Source organism: Salmo salar, chromosome ssa20 (genome assembly GCF_905237065.1).
Source record: "Salmo salar chromosome ssa20, Ssal_v3.1, whole genome shotgun sequence".
In the NCBI taxonomy this organism is placed as follows: domain Eukaryota; kingdom Metazoa; phylum Chordata; class Actinopteri; order Salmoniformes; family Salmonidae; genus Salmo; species Salmo salar.
This window is the reverse complement of record NC_059461.1, coordinates 43,093,813-43,118,878: the sequence shown is the minus strand read 5'-3', so window position 1 is coordinate 43,118,878 and position 25,066 is coordinate 43,093,813. Positions and strand designations below refer to the sequence as shown.

At 43.7% G+C, this 25,066-nt stretch overlaps 1 protein-coding gene across 1 annotated transcript in view; it reads left to right on the top strand.

The window, feature by feature from the left end:
* LOC106580640 (protein furry homolog) overlaps positions 1-25,066 on the top strand; it is a 281,327-nt gene that overhangs the window by 168,848 nt on the left and 87,413 nt on the right. The window contains exons 38-46 of the mRNA XM_014161918.2: positions 2,813-2,963; positions 3,376-3,479; positions 7,010-7,198; positions 14,113-14,314; positions 14,968-15,089; positions 15,341-15,528; positions 15,732-15,826; positions 16,662-16,898; positions 17,107-17,465. Of these exons, the coding sequence (XP_014017393.1) occupies positions 2,813-2,963; positions 3,376-3,479; positions 7,010-7,198; positions 14,113-14,314; positions 14,968-15,089; positions 15,341-15,528; positions 15,732-15,826; positions 16,662-16,898; positions 17,107-17,465 (1,647 nt within the window). The remainder of the gene's footprint in view (positions 1-2,812; positions 2,964-3,375; positions 3,480-7,009; positions 7,199-14,112; positions 14,315-14,967; positions 15,090-15,340; positions 15,529-15,731; positions 15,827-16,661; positions 16,899-17,106; positions 17,466-25,066) is intronic.

Sequence of the window (25,066 nt, the reverse complement as noted above, 5' to 3'; positions counted from 1 at the left end):
CAAATTTCTATCAGCATGTTAAATGTGCAGCCAGAGGGAAAATAACTCTGGACCACCTATACTCTACACACAGAGACGCATAAGGCTCTCCCTCGCTCTCTATTTGGCAAATCTGACCATAATTCCATCCTCCTGGTTCCTGCTTACAAGCAAAAATGAAAGCAGGAAGCACCAGTGACTAGATCAATATAAAAGTGGTCAGATGAAGCAGATGCTAAGCTACAAGACTGTTTTGCTAGCACAGACTGGAATATGTTTCGGGATTCCTCTAATGGCATTGAGGAGTACACCATATCTGTCATTGGCTTCATCAATAAGTGCATCAATGAAGTCGTCCCCACAGTGACCGTATGTACATACCCCAACCAGAAGCCATGGATTACAGGCAGCATCTGCACTGAGCTAAAGGCTAGAACTTCCGCTTTCAAGGAGCAGGACTCTAACCCGGAAACGTATAATAAATCCTACTATGCCCTCAGACGAACCATCAAACAGGCAAAGCGTCAATACAGGACTAAGATAGAGTCATACTACACCGGGTCTGACGCTCGTCGGGTGTGGCAGGGCTTGCAAACCATTACAGACTACAAAGGGAAGCACAGCCGAGAGCTGCCCAGTGACACGAGCCTACCAGACGAGCTAAACTACTTCTATGCTCGCTTCGAGGCAAATAACACTGAAACATGCAGGAGAGCACCAGCTGGGGGGGTGGCCCGTCACCAGCTGTACCGGAAGACTGTGTGATCACGCTCGCCGTAGCCGATGTGGGTAAGACCTTTAGACAGGTCAACATTCACACGGCCGAAGGGCCAGATGGATTACCAGGACGTGTACTGCGAGCATGCGCTGCCCAACTAGCAAGTGTCTTCACTGACATTTTCAACCTCTCCCTGTCCGAGTCTGTAATACCAACATGTTTTAAGCAGACCACCATAGTGCCTGTGCCCAAGAGCACTTAAGGTAACCTGCCTCAATGACTACCGACCCGTAGCACTCAAGTCCTACCGACCCGTAGCACTCAGGGCCACCCCCAGCTGGTAAGGGTAGGTAACAACACATCCGCCACACTGATCCTCAACACAGGGGCCCCTCAGGGGTGCATGTTCAGTCCCCTCCTGTACTCCCTGTTCACTCATGACTGCACGACTCCAACACCATCTTTAAATTTGCCGATGACATGAGTGGTAGGCCTGATCACCGACAACAACGAGACAGCCTATAAGGAGGAGGTCAGAGACCTGGCCGTGTGGTGCCAGGACAACAACCTCTCCCTCAACGTGACCATCGAGAGCATCCTGATGGGTTGCATCACTGCCTGGTATGACAACTGCTTGGCCTCCGAGGGTAGTGTGTACGGCCCAGTACATCACCGGGGCCAAGTTTCCTGCCATCCAGGACCTTTATACCAGGCGGTGTCAGAGGAAGGCCCTAAAAAATGTCAAATACTCCAGCCACCCTAGTCATAACCTGCTCCACTACAGCCCGGCGATGAGAATGGGGGTGTGCTCGGGCTTCCTTTTCCTGTAGTCCACAATCATCTCCTTTGTCTTGATCATGTTGAGGGAGAGGTTGTTGTGCTTGCACCACACGGTCAGGTCTCTGACCTCCTCCCTATAGGCTGTCTCATCGTTGTCGGTAATCAGGCCCACTGTTGTGTCATGCCTGGCCGTGGAGTCGTGCCTGGCCATGCAGTCATGAGTGAACAGGGAGTACAGGAGGGGACTGAGCATGCACCCCTGAGGGGCCCCTGTGTTGAGGATCAGCGTGGGGATGTGTTCTTACCTACCCTTACCACCTGGCGGCCCGTCAGGAAGTCCAGGCTCAGAATATACTACTGTGTCCCTGGCAACCAGGGCTATCGTTCAATGCAAACCATTTCGGGCCACAGTGTCCATAGAGCGATTTATAAGCAAAAATGTCAGTCGGACCCAGTACCAAAACCATGCAGGTACTCTAAACAGGGGACTTTACATGGCCGTCTAAGTTAGTGCCATTGATAATGCATGATAGGCCAGGCGCTCCTAGGAGATCCTTTGTAAGAACTGGCAGTGAAACACACAAGCAGCTCTGTGACAGGGCCTCTCAGATGCTACCAGGAAACAGCCGGTTAACCCAAAACTCCTTTGTTCTACTCATTGGTTCTACTCTCTGGAGCAGAGGTAGCCTGGGTCATTTTCACTAGGCACAAAACAGAATAAAACTGAGTGAAACAAGAAGGTCCAATAAGAAATGCTTGTTTTCGTTTTCCGTTGCAAAACATCTTGCTACGTTGTGCCCTAATGAACACGACCCAGGTCAGAGACAACTCCTCGAACTGAAAATAATTGCATGACGATAGTTAGAGGAGTTGGCTAAAGCACAAACAGATAAGACCATGCTAGAGCTGAGACAGTCCTGCTCGGCTCGCCGAACTCAATGACCTTTCCAAAGAAGAACTTTAAAGAACACTGATCCTCTGCACTATAGCCCTCCTCAATGACTTAACATGCCTGCCATCAACAGACACAGTTATTGCTTTGAAAGGCAGCTGAATGGTGGGTGCATGTATTCACAGGAATGCTCATAACATTTTCTTTAGGGAGAGATGGGGTCTGAGTGCTAAATGCAAACAGGGTTGCATTCAGTAGGCACGAAAGGGGATGAAACATTTTGAAACGAAGGGAAACAGGGAGGTACCAGCTACCAGAAAGTGTCCAATAAGAAACACTGGTTTTGCCCTAGTGTGCCACACTGAACATGACCCTGGAGAGGGTGTGGCCTGGCGAGTCTTGTCCTTCTTTGTCATGAGTGTAACGTTCTGTGTGATCCCTAGGTGAACCCCTTCCGCCGTACACTGGTTGGCTGATGAGCGTTGTGGAGACCAATCAGCCACTCCCTTTGCCTATGCCTGTCAACGGAGGCTGCTGGGCTCCCCTTGTGGACTACCTCCCTGAAACCATCACTCCTAAGGGACCTCTACACAGGTACACACAAACACACACACACAGGCACGCACACAAGAGTGTGCAAAGCTGTCATCAAGTCAAAGGGTGTCTACTTTGAAGAATCTCAAATATGAAATATATTTTGGTTTGTTTAACCCTTTTTTGGTCACTACATGGTTTCAATTTTTTTTTACTTTTATTTAACTAGGCAAGTCAGTTAAGAACAAATTCTTATTTTCAATGACAGCCTAGGAACAGTGGGTTAACTGCCTTGTTCAGGGGCAGAACGACAGATCTTCACCTTGTCAGTTTACCTACTACATGATTCCATATGTGTTATTTCTATAGTTAAATGTCTTCACTATTATTCTACAATGTAGAAAACCCCCGGAATGAGTAGGTGTGTCCAAACTTTTGACTGGTGCTGTATATTATTGATATGTGTCTGTAGGTTTAACATCGCAGTGATCTTCATGACTGAGATGGTGGTTGACCACAGTGTGAGAGAAGACTGGGCCCTGCACCTGCCACTGCTGCTCCACGCCCTCTTTCTGGGTATGACAAGCACATACATTTCAATGAGGAATTACTCAATGAACTGATTCTGAACATGCTCCAACTTGGACACGCTAGATGGTAGCTGGCAATTGCTGCCAATAGTTTTGCCCCTTTTTACAGATGGAGACAATAGAGTAAGGGAGCAATAATATGAATCCCAACCCTGTGTAGTATCACCATGTTATTCCACTGCTAAAGACACCGTATGTAAGGTTTTACAGTGGGGTCAGAAATTATTGACACCCTTGATAAAGATGAGCAATAATGACTGTATAAAATAAATAATTAAATACTGCGCTATATTGTATGCTCCCAAAATTTGGAAATTATATTATTTTATATTAATACCATGGCTCAAAGAAAGAGATAGGGGTCAAATGTATTAACACCCCTAAGGATTGTTATAAGTAAAGTAGTCAAAAGTTCAGTATTTGGTCCCATATTCCTAGCACGCAATGACTACATCAAGCTTGTGACTCTACAAACTTGTAGGATGCATTTGCAGTTCATTTTGGTTGATTTTCAGATTATTTCGTAATTATTCACGATTCATTCAAGTAGCATCCACATTAATGTAGAAGTGTTTAGAAAATAGTATTGTTATGTATAATACAAGGTACTCTAAAATGACACAATACATTATTTACCATTAATTTCTATTGGGGCCAAAATAAAAACTAAAACTAGGGATGCGCCGATATGACATTTTTGGCCGATACCGATAACTGATATAAAAAAATGTTGTGGCCTTTTAAGCATTCTAGTACAGTTAAATAGTTGAAACACACACACACACACTGACCAAAAAGTTATTTTGTTGGCATTTACGTATATCCCCATTGCCAGTAAAACATAATCAAAACGTATTTCTTTCACTTACTTGCTGTGCTGTTTCGTTGTTAATTTGTTCAGCCTCAACCAGGATTTCATCATACATGTCAAGCAGTGAAGTTTCTGCTCTGTCTGTCCATGGCCTCTCTTCCTCGGTACGCACTGTCACTGTGTCCGTTTCCAAGTTGTCCAGCTGTGTCTGTAACATTTCATGTAAACCCTGTTTCTTGTCTGCATCGAAGTAGCGGTCCTTGTACCTAGCATCGAGCATGGAGCCGACACGGTAAAGAGGCTCAGAGAGAATGCCACCGAATCGCTTGTTCACAGCCTCTTGTAGAGTACTTTTGCAAGTTTTAACCCCACAGCCTGTGTCGGCAGTTTTGTTGAGCAGGCGTTTCAATGCCTTGACAGAGGGTATCACATCTGCTGCAGATGCAGTTGATGAGCTTATTTCTCGAGCCAGTTGTTCGAATGGAGCTAGGAGTGTGTTCATGTTTCCAAGTTTCAAACATGTTCTCAAATGCCATTGAAATGGCAGCATCGGTATGAGAACCAGCACATTCTTGAGCATGCAATACGGCTTTCCTCAGTACGAAATCCTCGTCGACCCACAGTGCTGTCAGACACAGCATGCTCATGGGGCTGACGTCTCTGGTCCAAATGGTAGTCGTGAAGCTAATAGCAGTGACGCCCACAGCAAGTAGCTCATAGGTGTGCTTTTAAACAATACTATGTCATCTACCTACGTTATATAGGTATGCACGTCAGCGTTGACATCGGTTTTGCACATCGCCGTTAAACTAGACATCGGACCAATGCTGATGTTGGCATTTTTAGCTAATATCGTCCGATTCCGATATGCTTACCGATATATTGTGCATCCCTAACTAAAACTAAAACAAACTGCAAATGCATCCAATGAGTTTGTAGAGTCACAAGCTTGATGTAGTCATTGCATGTTTCGTGTCTTTGGGCATCATTAACTTGAAGACATGTTTATCAAATAACTCTCTGTAATTATTATTACGTGATTAACTGATTAATCGTGTAACTGTAATTAACTAGGAGGTTGGGGCACCAAGGAAAATATTCAGATTACACAGTTATAATTTTCCTAATATAACTGTCAGATGTTATAACATTATATATTATATTATAAGATCTGATCTATTATCTCCTTGTTTTAATGATGTGTTATTACCTCGCGTCCAGTCTCATTCCAAACGTCGTAAATTGTTGTTATCTGCACGAACCCAGTCTTCACTAAGTCATCCATACATCAATTGTCTTAAAATCATTTATTTACTAAACTAAGTAATTCACAGAAAGCATACAAAACAGTAGGTATAGTTATAAAGCAATGATAAAGGAAGGTGCCCTAGTGGGCTAAACCGGCATGGCGGCTTGTTAAACAAAGGGTGATAAGGGTCAGCTGAGACGGCACAACAGAGTTGATAAATATTAACAATTGATATGCTTATCCTTTGCACATGAACGCTCACTCATTCGGAAACAATTGCAATCAATATATATATTTATGCTCAGTGTGTCGTCGTGATCTTTGTTGGTGAGTTTCGTCCTCTCTCTCTCTCTCTCTCTCTCTTGGTTAGAATGGATCTTTCAAAGCAACATTCATTAATGTCGTTATAGAATGGATGTTTCGTCGGTCTTCGCATTCAATGATACCGAATTTCTAGCTGCAGACTAATAATTAATATCAAAGACTTGTTATTATTCTGTCGGTATCGATAGTCTAAAAGTTCAGTAGAGGAATGCATGGTCAAACCTATTGGCCAACTTGTAATGGAGTGGAGGCCTGGTCTGAAGAAAGAAATTCTGGGTGGGGCTTATATACTGAACGTAGAAAAGGCTGTCACATGACGCCTTGTGCTGTCTGTGTCCCTGGGGGCATGCCGATGACTTAGTTAAGCTTTGAACAGACATACAATTCTCTCCCATTAACATAAGTACATAGCATCTCAACATATTCCAAATAGCTTTATCCTTATTCATAAATCTTATACAACCATTAGATGTAAGTCTCATCGCTGAGGCTAGTATATAAACCTTAGTATGGTAATATGGTCATATTGTCTCTAATGAGTTTAACAAAATTGTACCAAATGGACCAGTTCGTAGCTGGATTCTTCACCGATCTTTTATACCTTCTCCAGAACCTAAATGTCGTTTGGTTCTCCAATCCTGTGAGGTGGAAGAATCCTTTGTTCTCTATACGAAACCCACTCTGTCTCAAAACTGTGGCCTGTGAGGCAGGACATTCCCTTTGGAATTTACGACCGCCTTCACACAGCCTTGTGTCAGAAGTATAGAGGTCGGGGGATGGTGCATAGAAAACCCAGAGGGCAACGTCATGACACATGCTACTGTAGGAATGTAGGACCAAGTACTCAACTTTTCACTACTATATTTATAAGAGGCTTTAGGGGTTTCAATAATTCTGACCCCTACCTTGTTGAGAGAAAAAAAGTATTACTTGTTAAACAAAATCCCTTTCTCTGAGCAATTGTATTAGTATGAAATAATTTCCCTATTTCTTTGAGCATACAATACAGCTCAGTATTTGAGTTATTTATTTTATACAGTAATTATTGCTGATCTTTATCAAGGGTGTCAAACATTTTGGACCCCACTGTATCTGCTGTCACTGTATTATGATGTATTTTTTTCACCACCAGGCATGGATCACTACCGTCCCGAGGTGTTTGAGCACAGCAAGCGTCTCCTCCTGCACCTACTCATCACGCTGTCCTGCAACCGCAACTTCCAGAATATCGCCTCCGTCCTGCTGCAGACACGAGAGGTCAATAGCAGCAAGACCTTGACCAGCAAGTCAAGCTACCAGACTGAATATTTCACTACTACAGGTAGTACACAGTACAGAATAGATTCCTGGGCAGTGTACATTAGGGAATGCAACTGAAAATGTTTTTAAACATGTGTGGTCTAAATCGAAGTTGATGTTTTAAAACTATAACAATTAAAATAACCATCTGCAATACATGTCATTAGTTCTGAGATGGTGGTTTCCAAACAGATTTTTATGCCATGATATGAAGAAAAAAAAATGTTTAAATGAAAAATGGAAATGAGCATTTCTTATTGGACAACTTCTAGTAGTCCCTACCTGTTTCATCCCGTTTTGTGCCGAATGAACATGACCCAGTGCATTTGACTGTCAACAGATGCTGTTTACTTTGGAGCTGGGATACACAGTGCTTTTGAGCTCTGCTGTCGAATAGACGCGTTTTTTCCGTATTTTAGTTATTTGGATTGAATCGAGAAGTATTCCTGTTACTCATTCCTTAGGCCATTAAGATAATTTAATACCATTTTGATTGGAGTGCATCAGAAAGGATTCTTGGTAAATGGTGTCACTGCATATCTCATTCAGGAGTTAGTGTCTAACGATGGGACAAGTGTAGCTAAAAGCTGCAAATGCATTTATCTCACTTTAGTAAAAAACTCTCATTTCAATTCAATGTAACTGTATTTATCCCCTCGCATTCTCAAAACATGTATTTGTTCAATGCTGTATATTCTGCCTATTTGTAAAAAAATGTATACATATACTGAACAAAAATATAAATGCAACATGTAAAGTGTTGGTCCCATGTTTCATGAGCTAAAATAAAAGGTTCCAGAAATTTACACACCCACAAAAAGCCCACAAATTTTGAGCACAAATTTGTTTACATCCCTGTTAGTGAGAATTTCTCCTTTGCCAAGATAATCCATCCACCTGACAGGAGTGACATATCAAGAAGATAATTAAACAGCATGATCATTACACAGGTTAAATGTGCAGTTTTGTCACACAAGACAATGCCACAGATGTCTCAAGTTGAGGGAGCGTGCAATTGGCATGTTGACTGCAGGAATGTCTACCAGAGCGGTTGCCAGATAATGACATTTTTATTTATCTACCATAAGCTGCCTCAAACGTCATTTTAGAGAATTTGGCAGTATGTCCAACCGGTCTCACAACTGCAGGCCACGTGTAACCACGCCATGCCAGGACCTCCACATCCGGCTTCTTCCCCTGCGGGATCTTCTGAGACCAGTCACTTGGACAGCTGATGAAACTGTAGGTTTGCACAACCAAAGACTTTCTGCACAAACTGTCAGAAACCATCTCAGGGAAGCTCATCTGCATGCTCATCGTCCTCACCAGGGTCTTGACCTGACTGCAGAAGGGCAAATTCCCATCTTCGAAGGTCACTGGCACGCTTGAGAAATGTGCTCTTCACGTGGGAATCCTGGTTTCAACTATACCGGGTAGATGGCAGACAGTGTGTATGGCGTTGTGTGGGTGAGTGGTTTGCTGATGTCAATGTTGTGAACAGAGTGCCCCATGGTGGCGGTGGGGTTATGATGAGGGCAGGCATAAGCTACGGACAACAAACACAATTGCATTTTATCGATGGCAATTTGAATGCACAGAGATAACGTCACACTGATCCTGAGGCCCATTGTCGTGCCATTCATCGGCCGCAAGGATCTATACACAATTCCTGGAAGCTGAAAATATCCCAGTTCTTCCATGGCCTGCATACTCACCAGTTATGTCACCCATTTAGCATGTTTGGGATGCTCTGGATCGACGTGTATGACAGCATGTCCCAGTTCCCACCAATATAGATCAACTGAATGTGAAGGAGATGTATCGCGCTGCATGAGGCAAATGGTGGTCACACCAGATACTGGCTGGTTTTCTGATCCACCACGACATTTTTTGGGGTATCTGTGACCAACAGATATCTGTATATGCAGTCATGTGAAATCCATAGATTAGAGCCTAATGAATTTATTTTTATTTCATGATTTCCTTATATGAACCGTAACTCTGTAAAATGTTGCGTTTATATTTTTGTCTATAAAAAAAAGAAATTGCTCTAAAAAAATAAAGGGATTTTCCATTTTATCAAACTGACCATCTTAGGCAGACAGCCTTGTGGTTCTATGGGGGTCTATGGGAGGGAGCGTAGCACTGGACACATTGCTCTTATCCATGGTTAATCTTAGTACAGGCATCAGCAGGGAATGGCTTGCATTCCTTATCAAATCAAATGTTATTTGTCATATGCGCCGAATACAATAGGTGTAGACTTTACCATGAAATGCTTAGTTACAAGCCATTAACCAACAATGCAGTTCAAGAAATAGAGTTAAGAAAATATTTACTAAATAAGTTAAAAAAAAGAAAATATAGTAAATCAAATAACAATAAAGAGGCTATATACCGGGGGTACCGTTACCGAGTCGATGTGCAGGGGTACTGCTTAGTCGAGGTAATTTGTTCATGTAGGTAGGGGTAAAGTGACTATGCATAGATAATAAACAGCGAGTTGCAGCAGTGTAAAAACAGGGGGGGGTGTCAATGTAAATCGTCCAGGTGGCCATTTGATTAATTGTTCAGCAGTCTTATGGCTTGGGGGTAGAAACTGTTAAGGAGCCTTTTGGTCCTAGATCTGGCGCTCCGGTACCGCTTGCCGTGCGGTAGCAGAGAGAACAGTCTAGGACTTAGGTGACTGGAGTCTTTGACATTTTTTAGGCCTTCCTCTGACACCACCTAGTATATAGGTCCTGGATGGCAGGAAGCTTGGCCCCCTTACGCACTACCTTCTGTAGCGCCTTACGGTCAGATGCCGAGTAGTTGCCATACCAGGCAGTGATGCAACTGGTCAGGATGCTCTCTGGTGCAGCTGTAAAACTTTTTGAGGATCTTTTCCTGAGGGTGAAAAGGTGTTGATGTGCCCTCTTCATGACTGTCTTGGTGTGTTTGGACCATGATAGTTCATTGGTAATGTGGACACCAAGGAACTTGAAACTCGACCCTCTCCTCTACAGCCCCGTCAATGTTAATTGGGGCCTGCTCGGCCCGCCTTTTCCTGTAGTCCACGATCAGCTCCTTTGTCTTGCTCACATTGAAGGAGAGGTTGTTGTCCTGGCACCACAATGCCAGGTCTCTGACCTCCTCCTTATAGGTTGTCTCATCATTGTCTGTGATCAGGCCTATCACTGTTTTGACGTCAGCAAACTTAATGGTGTTGGAGTCGTGATTGGTCACACAGTCATGGGTTCACAGGGTGTACATGAGGGGACTAAGCACGCACCCCTGAGGGGCCCCCGTGTTGAGGATCAGCGTGGCAGATGTGTTGTTGCCGACCCGCACCACCTTGGGGCGGACCGTCAGGAAGTCAAGATCCAGTTGTAGAGGGAGGTGTTTACTCCCAGGGTCCTTAGCTTAGTGATGAGCTTTGTGGGCACTATGGTGTTGAATGCTGAGCTGTAGCCAATGAACAGCATTCTCACATAGGTGTTCCTTTTGTCCAGGTGGGAAAGGGCAGTGTGTAGTACGATTGAGATTGCATCATCTGTGGATATGTTGGGGCAGTATGCGAATGGGAGGGGCTCTGGGGTTTCCGGGATGATGGTGTTGATGTGAGCCTTGACCAGCCTTTCAAAGCACTCCATGGCTACCGACGTGAGTGCTAAGGGGAGGTAATCATTTAGGCAGGTTACCTTTGCTTCCTTGGGCACAGGGACTATTGTGGTCTGCTTGAAACATGTTGGTATTACAGACTTGGTCAGGGAGAGGTTGAAAATGTCAGTGAAGACACTTCCTAGTTGGTCCGCGTATACTTTGAATAGACGTCCTGGTCATCTGTCTGGCCCCGCAGCTTTGTGAATGTTTAAAGGTCTTTCTCACATCCTTGATCACCGTGATCACACAGTCGTCTGGAACAGCTGGTGCTGTCATGTATGCTTCAATATTGCTTGCCTCAACGCGAGCATAAAAGGCATTTAGCTTGTCTGGTAGGCTTGCGTCACTGGGCAGCTCTCGGGTAGGTTTCCCTTTGTAGTCCGTAATAGTTTGCAAGCCCTGCCACATCCGAGGAGCGTCAGAGCCGGTGTAGTATGATTCAATCTTAGTCCTGTATTGATACTTTGCTGGTGGTTCGTCTGAGGGCATAGCGGGATTTCTTATAAGCGTCTGGATTATAGTCCCGCTCCTTGAAAGCGGCAGCTCTAACCTTTAGCTTGGTGCGGATGTTGCCTGTAATCCATGGATTCTGGTTGGGATATGTATGTACAGTCACTGTGGGGATGACATCGTCGTTGCACTTATTGATGAAGCCGGTGAGTGAGGTGGTATACTCCTCAATGCCATTGGATGAATCTCGGAACTTAAATATTCCAGTCTGTGCTAGAAAAACAGTCCTGTAGCGTAGCATCCGCACCATCTGACCACTTCTGTATTGAGTGAGTTATTGGTACTTTGTGCTTTAGTTTTTGCTGGTAAGCAGGAATCAGGAGGATGGAATTATGGTCAGATTTGCCAAATGTAGGGCGTGGGAGAAAGAAACCGTGGTAGTAGCCTGGCCAGCAACAATCCTATGTACTGAAGCAGACATCTAAAATCCTAATTAAAGCATTCCATTACCTTATTCATATCCTCTTGCCCAAAAAGGGGCCATCTACCAAGGCAGGGTTAGGCATGCTGCAAGGAAGGTTCATTCCCCGCTTTAATTTGTTTTGCCATGTCTAGAAAGCTACATATTCAGCCAGTGGCGGTTGGTGCCGTTTAAGATGAGGGAGGATGATATTATTTCTTATTTCTATTACAGCATATTGGATGACAGTCATTCATATTCCATTCACCCAGCTCAATGTAACATCGATAGGTTTAAGCTACTAAATGATACTTCAATTTTCCCTGTACGCATCATGAGTTTGCTACAACCTAGCCTATGAATGAAAGTTTACAACGTAGGTGCACACAGAGAGAATTTTGACTAATCAAGGTGACAGACAGTAACACATTCAATACCACCTTGCACATGCTAGCTGATCTAGGGTGTAATCATTAGTCCAACAGTTGCAAATTAGAGTTTCTATTGGACAAAGTCAGGTATGTTTATCCCCGTTTTGTTCCGTTTGCTTCCATTTAAGAAAATGTTTTCAACAGTGTCGGCGGAATGAATAGTACACCCCTGGTCACACGCAAACAGTTCACTTTCATAGCAGCCACATAAAAACAGCATGATCACTTTGCTCGGTTTATATATAATTCCTTCTCGCAACTATCTACGCACTCTCCTCCTCTCACCTTTTCCCTTAGTTTGTGGACTTCATTGCACAACACATCAGCTGTCTGTGACCAGGCGAAAAAACCTTTCCAAGCAAACCTTCATATCATGACCGTTAACGCAAAACACAGCCTACATTGTTGTCATGTCATAGGCAACTAGAACTACTAGAAGTAACGCATTAGTAAACCTGCTAAAATCATGCAGTACAGTGTACAGTCAGAAAGCAGTTAAGCAGTTACACCGGTGGGCCAAGGTGGCAATAAATTAATAAAACCAAAGCTTACCTTGACTTGAAAGAGTTCCAGTGTTGGATAGCCATAGCCAGCTAGCTAATATAGCATCCCTCTATGTTTGAGCCGGGTGTTTGAGTAAGCTTATTAGCTAGCGGCATAAGAAGATTAGTAGTAACATCGGCGGGCCCCCATGGCAATAAATTGACTTGGTAGAGTTCCAGTACTGGATAGCCATAGCCAGCTAGCTAATATAGTATCCCTATATGTTTGAGCTGGGTGTTTGAGTAAGCTAAACTAGCTAGCTGCATTTGCTAGCTAAGTGAAAGTATAAAAATATACAAACAAATATAGCTATCTTTCTTGCTCTTGCTCTCTCTCTTTCTCTATTTCTCTCTCTGCTCCTTAATTGTGTTCAAAACTGTTCAACTATTGTCTTTCTCTCTCTCTGAGTCAACTACTCACCACATTTTATGCACTGCAGTGCTAGCTAGCTGTAGCTTAAGCTTTCAGTACTAGATTCATTCTCTGATCCATTGATTGGGTGCACAGCATCCCAGTTCATGCTGCAAGAGCTCTGATAGGTTGGAGGACGTCCTCCGGAAGTTGTCATAATTACTGATTAAGTCTATGGAAGGGGATGAGAACCATGAGCCTCCTAGGTTTTGTATTGAAGTCAATGTGCCCAGAGGACAGAATCTAGCTGTCCTCCGGCTATAACGGCTACAACAGAGTGCTGCTGAGACTACTGTAGTACTTCATTGCAAACAGTGTGTTTAAATCAATTATTTGGTGACGGAAATATATTTAGTATAGTTTATCTAAAAAGGATAACTTTGATTCAATATATTTATTTTAATGAAATTCACTGAGGATGGTCCTCCCCCTTCCTCCTCTGAGGAGCCTCCACTGTATTCAACAGAGGACTACTTATCCTCTTGTTAAAAAAAAAATATGGTGATAGCATTATTATTTTATGACATACTTGACTCGATAAAGAAAACTTCACTTGACCTGACTAGGGACCAGCTGGTTTCTTGTATTCACTAGTTGTAATATAGAAAAACAGAGCATAGAGTTCACCTCACACCTTGCTACATTGGATTCACAACAGGAGCAGTCAGGAAGTTATGTGAAACCACAAAAAGTACCCCTGTTAACTGGGTGCTGTTTATTAAACACGGTTTTGAAGTTCACATTGCACCTCCTCTGTTTCAAAGTGTTTCCTCCTGTCTTGTGCCTTCTGAACAGTCCCTATTGTGACTCCTCTCCTTCTTCCTTTCTCTCTTTCCCTCTCTTTCTCCCTTTCCCTCTCCCCTCCCCCTCCTCTCATCCCTCTCCCCTCCCTCTCATCCCTCTCCCCTCCCTCCCCCTCTCCTTCTTTCTCCTTCTCTCTCCCGCTCCCTTCCTCATCTTCTTCCTCTCCTTCCCTCTCCCACGCCCTCTCCCTCCCAGGTGGGATGGACTTCCTGCAAGAGGGCCAGGCATCCCCAGTACCAGACTCTGGCCTCAGCTCCTCGTCCACCTCTTCCAGCCTCAGCCTGGGAGGCAGCACCTCCAACCTGCCCCATATCTCCTCCCAGGAGGCGGAGGAGCTGAAGAGCCCCTCAGAGACGGACGAGAAGACCAACAAGCTGATTGAGTTCCTCACCACCAGGTAGGTGGACCACAGACTGAAGGACGCACAATCCGACGAACAGGCAGGCAGGCAGGCAGAGAGTCGGCCAGACAGACAAACAGGCAGTCGGCCAACCAGTCAGTCTCATAGTATGGACCACTACCAACAGACAGACACTCGCACATGCATGCACAAACACACCGATTTGAGTGGAACACTAGAACTTCATTACCTCTTTATCCTGGCAAGGGCAAACCGAAATATCATTTGCAGGCCTTCATTTTGAAGATTTTTTGTTATCGATACATGGCCATGCAATTTCATGTCAGTTTAATCAACTTGATGTCAGTGTGTGAGAACAGGGAGCCAACTCCTAACATCCCACGCCACATAGTGGTCTAGTGTGGCTAACACAACAACAAACTTGTCATTGTTGTAGTAGCAACACCACCGTAGCTCCACTTTGCTCTGCGGTAAAGTTTCCCCTAGGTAAAGATCTAGGATCAGTTCCCCTCCCATCCTAACCTTAACCATTAGTAAGGACAATTCTAAACTGACCCAAGATCAGCGTCTAGGGGCAACTTCACCCTACACCAACATACTGTAGGTATACTTCTGTTTGAATTATACATTTGTTATCCTCTCTATGATATCATAGTCGTTTGTAAAACACTTATGTTATTGTTTTCCAGGGCCTGTGGCCCCATGTGGTGTCACGAAGCTATCTCACCCAAGAACCAGACCTCAAAAAGCACGGAGCAGCTTGTCAACTTTCTGCGTTACGTGGTGTCGGTGTTCAAAGAGTCCAAATCAGGTAATCCTCCCCAAGAGTCTAGCGCTCTTCTACACCTTACCACACTACATGGTCATGCTGGAACCACTGCACTTTCTTTCACCTATTGCCTTGTAAAAGCTTAGTCTGACTCCTACCAACGGTAGACATCAGTGTGCGTGTGTGTGTCTGTGCGTGCATGTATGTGTATTTGCGAACATGCATGTGTGCGTGCGTGCCTGCGTGCCCATGCTTTGTGCGTGTGTGTCTCATACCTCTCATGTGTGGGCCAGACTTCCACCTGGAGCAGCAGTTGAGTGACATAGCTCTGCAGATGGGTCTGTGTAGCTTGTCACGCCACTACGCCGGGAGGTCCTTCCAGGTGGTTCGGGGGCTGCGGCAGCCATTCTCGGCCCACGCCGTATTCGACCTGCTCTCGCGACTGGTGGAGGTGGTGGGGGAGCACGGGGAGGAAGTACAGGTGTGTGTGGGCGGCTGGAACGGGGGAGTGTGTGTCCAGGGGAGGGGGAGTGTGTGTGTGTGTGTGTGTGTGTGTGTGTGTGTGTGTGTGTGTGTGTGTGTGTGTGTGTGTGTGTGTGTGTGTGTGTGTGTGTGTGAGAGAGAGAGATGTGGGCTTGGATGGTTGTGCAGATACCCAGTTTTAATGTCCTCCTGCTCTTCTAGGGTTATGTTATGGAAGTGTTGCTCACCTTAGAGTCTGTGGTGGACAACCTGGCTGAATGTCTCAAGAACAATGACCTAATGGCTATCCTGAACAGGTTGGTTTGCAGATCACCTTTGCTGACAGCATGACTTTAAAACAAATGTATTAACAGAGACACTTAGAAATGTAGCTAGATTGGGATACAGAGGGATACATTACATAAATTACATTGCCAACGAACTGCTGCCTCCAGGGGCATGTGGTCTGGGGGCGGAAGCACTACCACTAGATCAGGTAATGGATCTTTATATTAGCCTGGAACCCACACTGTTCTGGCTGTATAAATGGCTGTAATTACTGGCGTTATAAAACGAGAATTAGTCAGCAAATGGATCACCTTCAACCAATCAGAAGGCCAAATCTTTTGATGTTCTCCAAACGCAACATAAGCTAAACCTGCCCATAGTTGCTAAGAGGACACTGATTGGACTAGCTACTTTCAAGCCTGTCCAAGTGCCCCTTTATTGGAGAAAGTTCAGACTGAATCAGTAAAGTGAACCAATAGTGAAACAGAAAGTAGTAGCTGCAGCAACAAATCACATTTTATTGGTCACATACACATGGTTAGCAAATGTTATTGAAAGTGTAGAGAAATGCTTGTGCTTCTAGTTCCGACAGTGCAGCAATATCTAACAATTCCACAACAAATACCTAATGGAATAAGGAATGGAACAGAATAAGAATATATAAATATATAGTAGCTGTAAGTAGTAGCTGCATCAACAGAGTTCACACATCTATTATCACTTACAACCTTACAACCCAGCATCCAAAGATGTTTGTTCAAACAATTTAGAGTTGAGTACGCCAATCCTTTATTAGGTATTTGCATGCCAGGTATTTGCATGCCAGGGTTTCAACTCAACGCTAGTCTCTTATTGGCTCTCCAGGGCATCCTCCCCAGACTTCCTGACCAATGGGAAGCTGGTGTCCAACAGGAAGAGCACGGGGCAGCTGAACCTGTTCCAGCAGGGCCTGGGGACAGTCGAGCGCAGCCGCCACCAGAGGAGCTACTCTGTCCCCAAGAAGTTTGGTGAGGCTGACCGCTCATCCAACCCTCCTCGCAGCGCTACACTGGACCGCATCCAGGCCTGCACCCAGCAGGGAGGGCTGACCAAGAACCGCAGGTAGGGGATAGCAAGTAGCCTAGTAGACTACAGCAGTTTTTATTAATCCTTTCATTTGGCATCTCCCAGTCATTTTGAGGTCATGTTCATTAGGATACACCTTGGCAAAACGTTTAATGAAAAATTGGCAAAGGCTTGGGGGTGCCACAAGGGGCATCTATTGGGATAGAAAGCCTAAAAGAAATAAACACATTGCTCTCCTCCGCAGTCCGTCCTCTTCCAAAGAGCCCCTGAGTGACCCGGCCAACGTCAACCACCCGTCCAACCTGCTGGCCACCATCTTCTGGGTGGCTGTGTCCCTGATGGAGTCAGACTTTGAGTTTGAGTACCAGATGTCCCTGCGGCTGCTCCTCAAGCTGCTGGCCCATGTGGCCCTGGACAAGCAGGAGAACAGGGAGCGGCTGGAGAAGCTGCAGGGCCAGCTGAGGTGGAGCAGCTTCGCCGGACTCCAGCAGCTGCTCCTCAAGGGCTTCACGTCCACTTCCACCACCGACCTCACCCTGCACATCTTCTGCCAGCTCACGCCTGTCTCGCGGGTGCCTGTGGTGGACACCTCACAAGCCATAGGTAGGTTATCTGTAGTCCTGTGTGACTCAATTGGTAAAGCTTGTGCAACCCATATTATAAATGCATGCGCACATGACTGGATGTCTCTTTGGATAACAGCGTCTGCTAATTGGTATATACAGTATATACAGTGGGGTCCGAAATAATTGACACCCTTCATAAAGATAATGACTGTATAAAATAAATAATTATAGTACTGAGCTACAGTTGAAGTCGGAAGTTTACATACACCTTAGCCAAATACATTTAAACTCAGTTTTTCACAATTCCTGACATTTAATCCTAGTAAAAATTCCCTGTCTTAGGTCAGTTAGGATCACCACTTTATTTTAAGAATGTGAAATGTCAGAATAATAGTAGAAAGAATGATTTATTTCAGCTTTTATTTCTTTCATCACATTCACAGTGGGTCAGAAGTTTACATACACTCAAATAGTATTTGGTAGCATTGCCTCAAACAATTTAAACTTGGGTCAAACGTTTCAGGTAGCCTTCCACAAGCTGAAGTTGGCTGAATTTTGGCCCATTCCTCCTGACAGAGCTAGTGTAACTGAGTCAGGTTTGTAGGCCTCCTTGCTGTGACCGACCGGCTCAAATCGGTCTTATGGAGCAAAATTTGAAATTGTGTTGTTTACATTCGATAAAAGTAGAGACTAAGAGCTACAAAATGGTATATCATACACTACAGTTGAGGAACATAGGGAAAGTAATTTTGCTTTTAAAGTTGATGAACTTGTTAACTCACTTTTGAGTGTTTTGGTACTAATGGCGAGCCCTTCTTTGTCTACAGCCATTCAGCATTGTTCACAGTCTCTTAAGCTTTAGCCACACCCATCTCTTTAAGGGTTGATCCGAGCGTTCTGTACAAACAACAGCAGTCAAGCACCCAAGCTAACTTGCTAGCTACAGTACCAGTCAGAAGTTTGGACACACCTACTCATTCTAGGGTTTTTCTTTATTTTTTTGATTTTCTACATTGTAAAAAATAGTAAAGACATCAACACTATGAAATAACACATATGGAATCATGAAGTAACCAAAAAAGTGCATACAATAATATATTTTATGTTTGAGATTCTTCAAAGTAGCCACCCTTTGCCTTGATGACAGCTTTGCACACTCTTGGCATTCTCTCAACCAGCTTCATGAGGTAGTCACCTGGAATGCATGTCAATTAAAAGTTCATTTGTGGAATTTCTTTCCTCCTTATTGCATTTGAGCCAATCAGGTGTGTTGTGACAAGATAGGGGTGGTATACAGAATATAGCCCTATTTGGTAAAAGACCAAGTCCATATTATGGCAAGAACAGCTCAAATAAGCAAAGAGGAATGACAGTCCATCATTACTTTAAGACATGAAGGTCAGTAAATGCGGAAAATGTCAATAACTTTTAACGTTTCTTCAACTGCAGTCACAAAAACCATCAAGTGCTATGATAAAACTGTCTCTCACGAGGACTGCCACAGGAAAGGAAGACTCAGAGTTACCTTTGCTGCAGAGGATAAGTTTATTAGAGTTATCAGCTTCAGAAATTGCATCTCAACATCAACTGTTCAACATCTCAACATCAACTGTTCAGAGGAGACTGCGTCAATCAGGCCTTCGTGGTCGAATTGCTGCAAAGAAACCACTACTATAGGACACCAATAAGAAGAAGAGACTTGCTTGGTCCAAGAAACATCAGCAATGGACATTAGACCGGTGGAAATCTGTTCTTTGGTCTGATGAGTCCAAATTTGAGATTTTTGGTTCCAACCGCCGTGTCTTTGTGAGACGCAGAGTAGGTGAACGGATGATCTCTGCATGTGTGGTTCCCACCGTGTAGCATGGAGGAGGAGTGATGGTGCTTTGCTGCTGACACTCAGTGATTTATTTTGAATTCAAGGCACACTTAACCAGCATGGCTACCATAGCACACACACAAGTGTGACAGCCCCTCCCTGCTCTGTCTACTGGGTTTTGCTGTGTTTACTTCATGCAGGAGATCGGTGGGCAGAGTAGGAGGGGTGGGCGGAGCTGGGAGGGTCGTCAGTGCTAATGGGGCATACCTGTGAAAGCTCAGCTGTTGCATAAAGCCACTGTTTCCCCATTCAGCAAGAGATTCCTCTCTCCATTCATACCTTTGGTTGTTTCGTTGTGGCTTTGGCAGTTGATACCTAATTTGCTGACCTTCATGCCTCATCTGATTATTGTTGTGAGTGTTTATTTATGGAATAAATTCATTTTGTTATTCCTTTACTCAGTGTGTGGTTTCCCATTGTTTGTTACAATCTTGAGCCAGGTTGTAACACAAGTGCTCAGTATATGTGGGAACTCCTTCAAGATTGTTGTAAAAGCATTCCAGGTGAAGCTGCTTGAGAGAATGCCAAGACTGTGCAAAGCTGTCATCAAGGCAAAGGGTGGCTCCTTTGAAGAATCTAAAATGTAAAATATATTTAGATTTGTTTAACCTCTTGGGGCTATGTGGGACGCTAGCGTGCCACCCGTGGTGCACCCTATCAACAGCAGGTGCATTTCAAGAGCGGCAAATTTGAAACCAAATAAATGTCAAAATTCAAATTTTTCAAACATACAACTATCTTACACCCTTTGAAAGATAAACATCTCCTTAATCTAACCACGTTGTCCGATTTCAAAAAGGTTTTACGGCGAAAGCATAAAGTTAGATTATGTTAGGAGAGTACATTGACAAAGACAGGCGTCACCAAAACCATAAAACCAGCTAAAATGATGCACTAACCTTTTACAATCTCCATCAGATGACACTCCTAGGACATTATGTTAGACAATGCATGCATTTTTAGTTCTATCAAGTTCATATTTATATCCAAAAACAGCGTTTTACTATGGCGTTGATGTTCAGGAAATCGTTTCCCTTCAATAACCGGCAGTCAAGTCAGCACCACAAATTAAATAATTAAAATTAGAAAACATTGGTAAAATATTATATTGTCATTTAAAGAATTATAGATTTACATCTCTTGAACGCAATCGACTTGCCAGATTTAAAAATAACCTTACTGGGAAATCACACTTTGCAATAATCTGAGCACTGCGCCCAGAAAAATACGCTTTGCGATACAGACAAACGGCCATGTTGGAGAGATCTAAAATCGAAAATACTATGTAAATAATCCATTACCTTTGATTCTCTTCATCAGATGTCACTTCCAGGAATCCCAGGTCCATAACGAATGTAGTTTTGTTCAAAAAAGCCCATCATTTATGTCCAAAAAGCTCCGTGTTGTTAGCACATGATCTAAGCCTGCCGGACTTCACTTCATGAACGAGGGGAAAAAATATATTTACGTTCGTTCAAACATGTCAAACGTTGTATAGCATAAATCATTAGTGCCTTTTTTAACCAGAACATGAATAATATTCAAGGTGGACGAATGCATTCTCTTTTAAAACGTTTTGGATCGAGGGTACCCAACATGACCTCGCGCGCCAGAGTCTAATCGGCCATCACCGTTCCAAGGCTCTTGTTCGGTCAGATCTCATAGTAGAAGATTCAAAACACTTTGTAAAGGCTGGTGACATCTAGTGGAAGCAATAGGAAGTGCCAAAACATTAATCAGCCCCTGTGTGTTTCAATGGCATTGGCTTAAAGGTAATTCAACACATCAGGTATCCACTTCCTGTCAGAAAATGTCTCAGGGTTTTGCCTGCCAAATGAGTTCTGTTATACTCACAGACACCATTCAAACAGTTTTAGAAACTTTAGGGTGTTTTCTATCCATATATAATAAGTATATGCATATTCTAGTTACTGGGTAGGATTAGTAACCAGATTAAATCGGGTACGTTTTTTTATCCAGCCGTGAAAATACTGCCCCCTAGCCCTAACAGGTTAAGTTCTTCCCGTAGTGGGACTTCTGGAGAACATTGGTCTACGTTTTGATCGTCCTTCAACCCTTTGTTACCCTTGTGCTCTGACACTTTTTGTGGGTTGGGTGCAGGAACGTAGCGAACGGGTCGATTGTAGCGGTAGTCATGTTGCTGGCTACTTACTTTACAGTTATTTCGACCGCGGAGGTTATTGGAATCATGGTTTCGTGGTAGAAACTGTTGTTGTGCGTCATCTCTCGACGCTCCAATACCTGATAATGCACCCTCTAACTGGAGTGAGTGCTCCTGGTTAAACTTCAAAAATGAGTGGGCAGGGCTCTTAGCGTTGTGTACTTTTGATGCCTCAAAAGCTGTGCTTGCAAGCTCTCTGAGTTGTAAGATAGGCAAGCCAACGTGGGCTGCAGGGCCCAAGTAGGTAATGAAGGTGGGATACATGTTCGACAGAAACATTTGTTTGAACGGTAACAGCTCTTCCATTCCTGTTTCTGTGAGTAGGCCAAAGTAAGCTGAACGAAGCCTATGATAGAAAGCTTGTGGGTGTTCGTTCCGAGCTTGTTTGACGGTGTTAGCCAGTGAGCTATCGTGTTTGTGAGTCGCAGAACCACTGAATTCTAATTTCAAAGCTGTGGCAAGTTTAGCATAGTCATTTAGCACGTGTTGCTGTTGTAGACGAATGAACCTCGTCACGTGTCTATTCGACGTTCGCTTCAACAGGTAAACCCTGTCAGAACCCGTAGCATTTGGGTAGCCACCCAACGCGTCCTCTATGTCAGCTAGGAACGTCTCAGTATCGTTTGGCTGACCTGGAACGGGGTCAAAGGTGGGGAAATTCTTGACGAGTTTGTCAAGGTATTCTGCGCCAAGCGGGCGGAGAGGGTTAGCTTCATCCTGTGGAGAAATTGGGGCCGAAAGGCCAAGAGGGGAAGCCAAGCCTTGTTGTTGTTGGCCAAGAGGCGCCATATTACTCAGTGCCGAAGGGCCAAGAGGAGAAGACTGAGGGACACATGAGGGAGGCAAGGTCTGAAACCTATTGTCTTCACTCCTGTGAGTACAGGGCTCCGGTTGCTTGGATGGGAAGTCGCGCTGTAGAGCGTGACCATTCTGGATTTCCTCCAGATGGTACCTAAGGGTGGAATTCTGCTGCATTGCAGAGTCCACTTGAGCGCTTAGAGTACTGGTTTTGGACACGCGAGTGTCACACCTGCTCCTTTCGGTCTCAAACTTATATGTCATGGTTTGCAGATAGAGGTCTTGAGTACGGAGCGAGAGATTCAGTGATGAGATTTCCTCTGCTTGCTTAGAAATCAATATTTCCAACCTCATCACCTGAGTTCTCTCATCATTCATTTGGTCAGCGACTTCAATAAGTTCTGCTGATTTATCATCCAACTTTGTCATTGTGTTCATTAACTGATTGTCTTTGGTTTGCAGCGCTTTGAGGAGCACCGTGTTATTTTGAGTAACATTCAACAAAACAGCATGCATGTTGTCAAGTTGAGCGCTCCTGTTTGTAGATAACTCTTCAGATTTATCTACTTTGGCATGGACATCATCGTATTTAGTTTTGGCTAAATCGAGTTGTTCCTGTAGAAAACGATTTTGTTGAAGAGCTTGTGCTTGTTCATCGTCATACGTTTTTGCAATTACATTTAATTGTTCAGTTTTCGAACGCAGTTCCAGAGCTAGTAGAATTTTTCCCTTTTCTGCATTTGTCATTGGTTTCCCGGTTCTCTCCACCTGTCCCTTTATGTCTACCGTTACCTGCTCGTGCTTCAGCTGTGCACTGCAGTATTGGACAGATGGCAATCTCGGATGGCAAGACATCAGAGCTAGACTGGAGAGAACCTTTACGAGGCCTGCGCCCGATGGTTGATTTTGGAAAACATTGTTGTTCTTTTTTTCCATTAATGGCATAATTAGGGTTGTTATCGCTGCTGAGGTCAGAGATCAATCCATTTACGGGTGGAGGTTCACTAATTAGCGGGCGAGTGGGGACCACCCCCTCTGATAGCCTGCACATTATTAGAACATTTGAAAGGAAAAAAATGTTTTTCCTAATTTTCCAAAATTTTGGAATGTGGGGTGTGGGGAGCTGCAAAGACGATTTTAATCTATTTATAGACGTTAATGAACCATCAGTACTGTACAGTACTGTGGAAGTTGGACGTGAATGAATTTGCAAAAGCAAATTGAATTAATCAATGCCAATGATTAGTCCTACCTGGGTAGGCTATCTGGGTATTAAACTTGAATTACCTGAGAGGTTGCTTCATCCCGGTTAATATGCAAAGTTTAAGTTGTTTCATTTAATTGGAAGAACCTAGAAAGGTATGTTCAACAATTTAACTAAATAAATTGAATGAGACGATAATCCATACAATCTCCATTGATTGGATATCATAAGTGTAAACCGTAGTTCAAATGTTGGGACCCTTCACCACTAGGGTACGCTCCTCCCTGGGGCTGAGCGTCCGTAAAGGGGTTTTACTGACTGCCTTGCTAAAACAGATTTTACTGATTAATCTATTTATGATATATCAAACCTGTATAGGCTATCTGGGAATTAACTTTCAATTAACCTGAGAGCATTGCTTCATCTAAGTTAAGTTTGGAAAAAGTTAATCATGTCTCATTGTAGACGCCCAATCAATTTTGGATATTATTTGAAAGATCCACTTGAAAAGGTAAATCTGGCAATTTCACTTGTTAGTTAAATTGAATGAGACGTCATATCCAGTCAATTGTGATTGTCTGGATATGTTACCGTGCTCCACGTTTGAATTTCCCCTAGAGATGTACTGGCAATTCTTCACCACCAGGGTGCAGAATGCTGAAATTAAACGGAAGTACAAAGGTCGGACTTCCGTCGCGCTAGCGGAGAAATTTTAAATGTGTTACGGTGGAGGGTGAAATGTTCCCTCTCTGTTAGCTTACCCGTAATGCTAAGCTATTGCTACTTGGTTCAGGAGTATCCTTCCAAGCACCAAAATAGGAAAGGGTGGGTTTTCTAGTGACGTCTCACCTTAACCCCATTCAGCATATTCTGTTGTCGTTTATGCTGACCGGAGCGACACGGTACTTAAATACAAAATACGCATACGGTCTGCCCACACTGTCTTAGTGCGGTAGGCAAATTATTCGGCTCGGTTTACCGGACAGTTAACTTCTAATTTCTAACCTTACTCTAGAAGTTAATATTGACCGACAGAAATAGTACCGTTTGGCCTAACGGACTAAATCTGGAATTTAATCCTCACTGCTATCGACATAAGACCGGAGCTACTCTAAATAGCTTCTCTCAATGGAAAATGCACAATCACTTTGTTTACATAGCAGGCTGTTTGTACAATTCTGTTTGCACAATTGATATATAGAATTTCACAGCAAAGTCCAATTCTATCTTAGATTCCTCGCACGGGGGCTCCAATATGTCGTGTCTTTGGGGGTACCATTAAACTGAAGATATGTCTATCAATTAGCTCCCTGTAATTATTATCACGCGATTAAACTGATTAATCGTTTAATTGTAATTAACTAGGAGATCGGGGCACCAAGGAGAATATTCAGATTACAAAGCTATAATTTTCCTAATATAACTTTCCTGTACTATAATATTATATTCTATTATAGTATAGGCCGATTATCTTCTAGTTTAAATGGTGTATTTACCTCGAGTCCAGTCTCATTCCAAACGTCGTAAATTGTTGTATCTGCACGAACCCAGTCTTTACTAAAATCATCCATACAT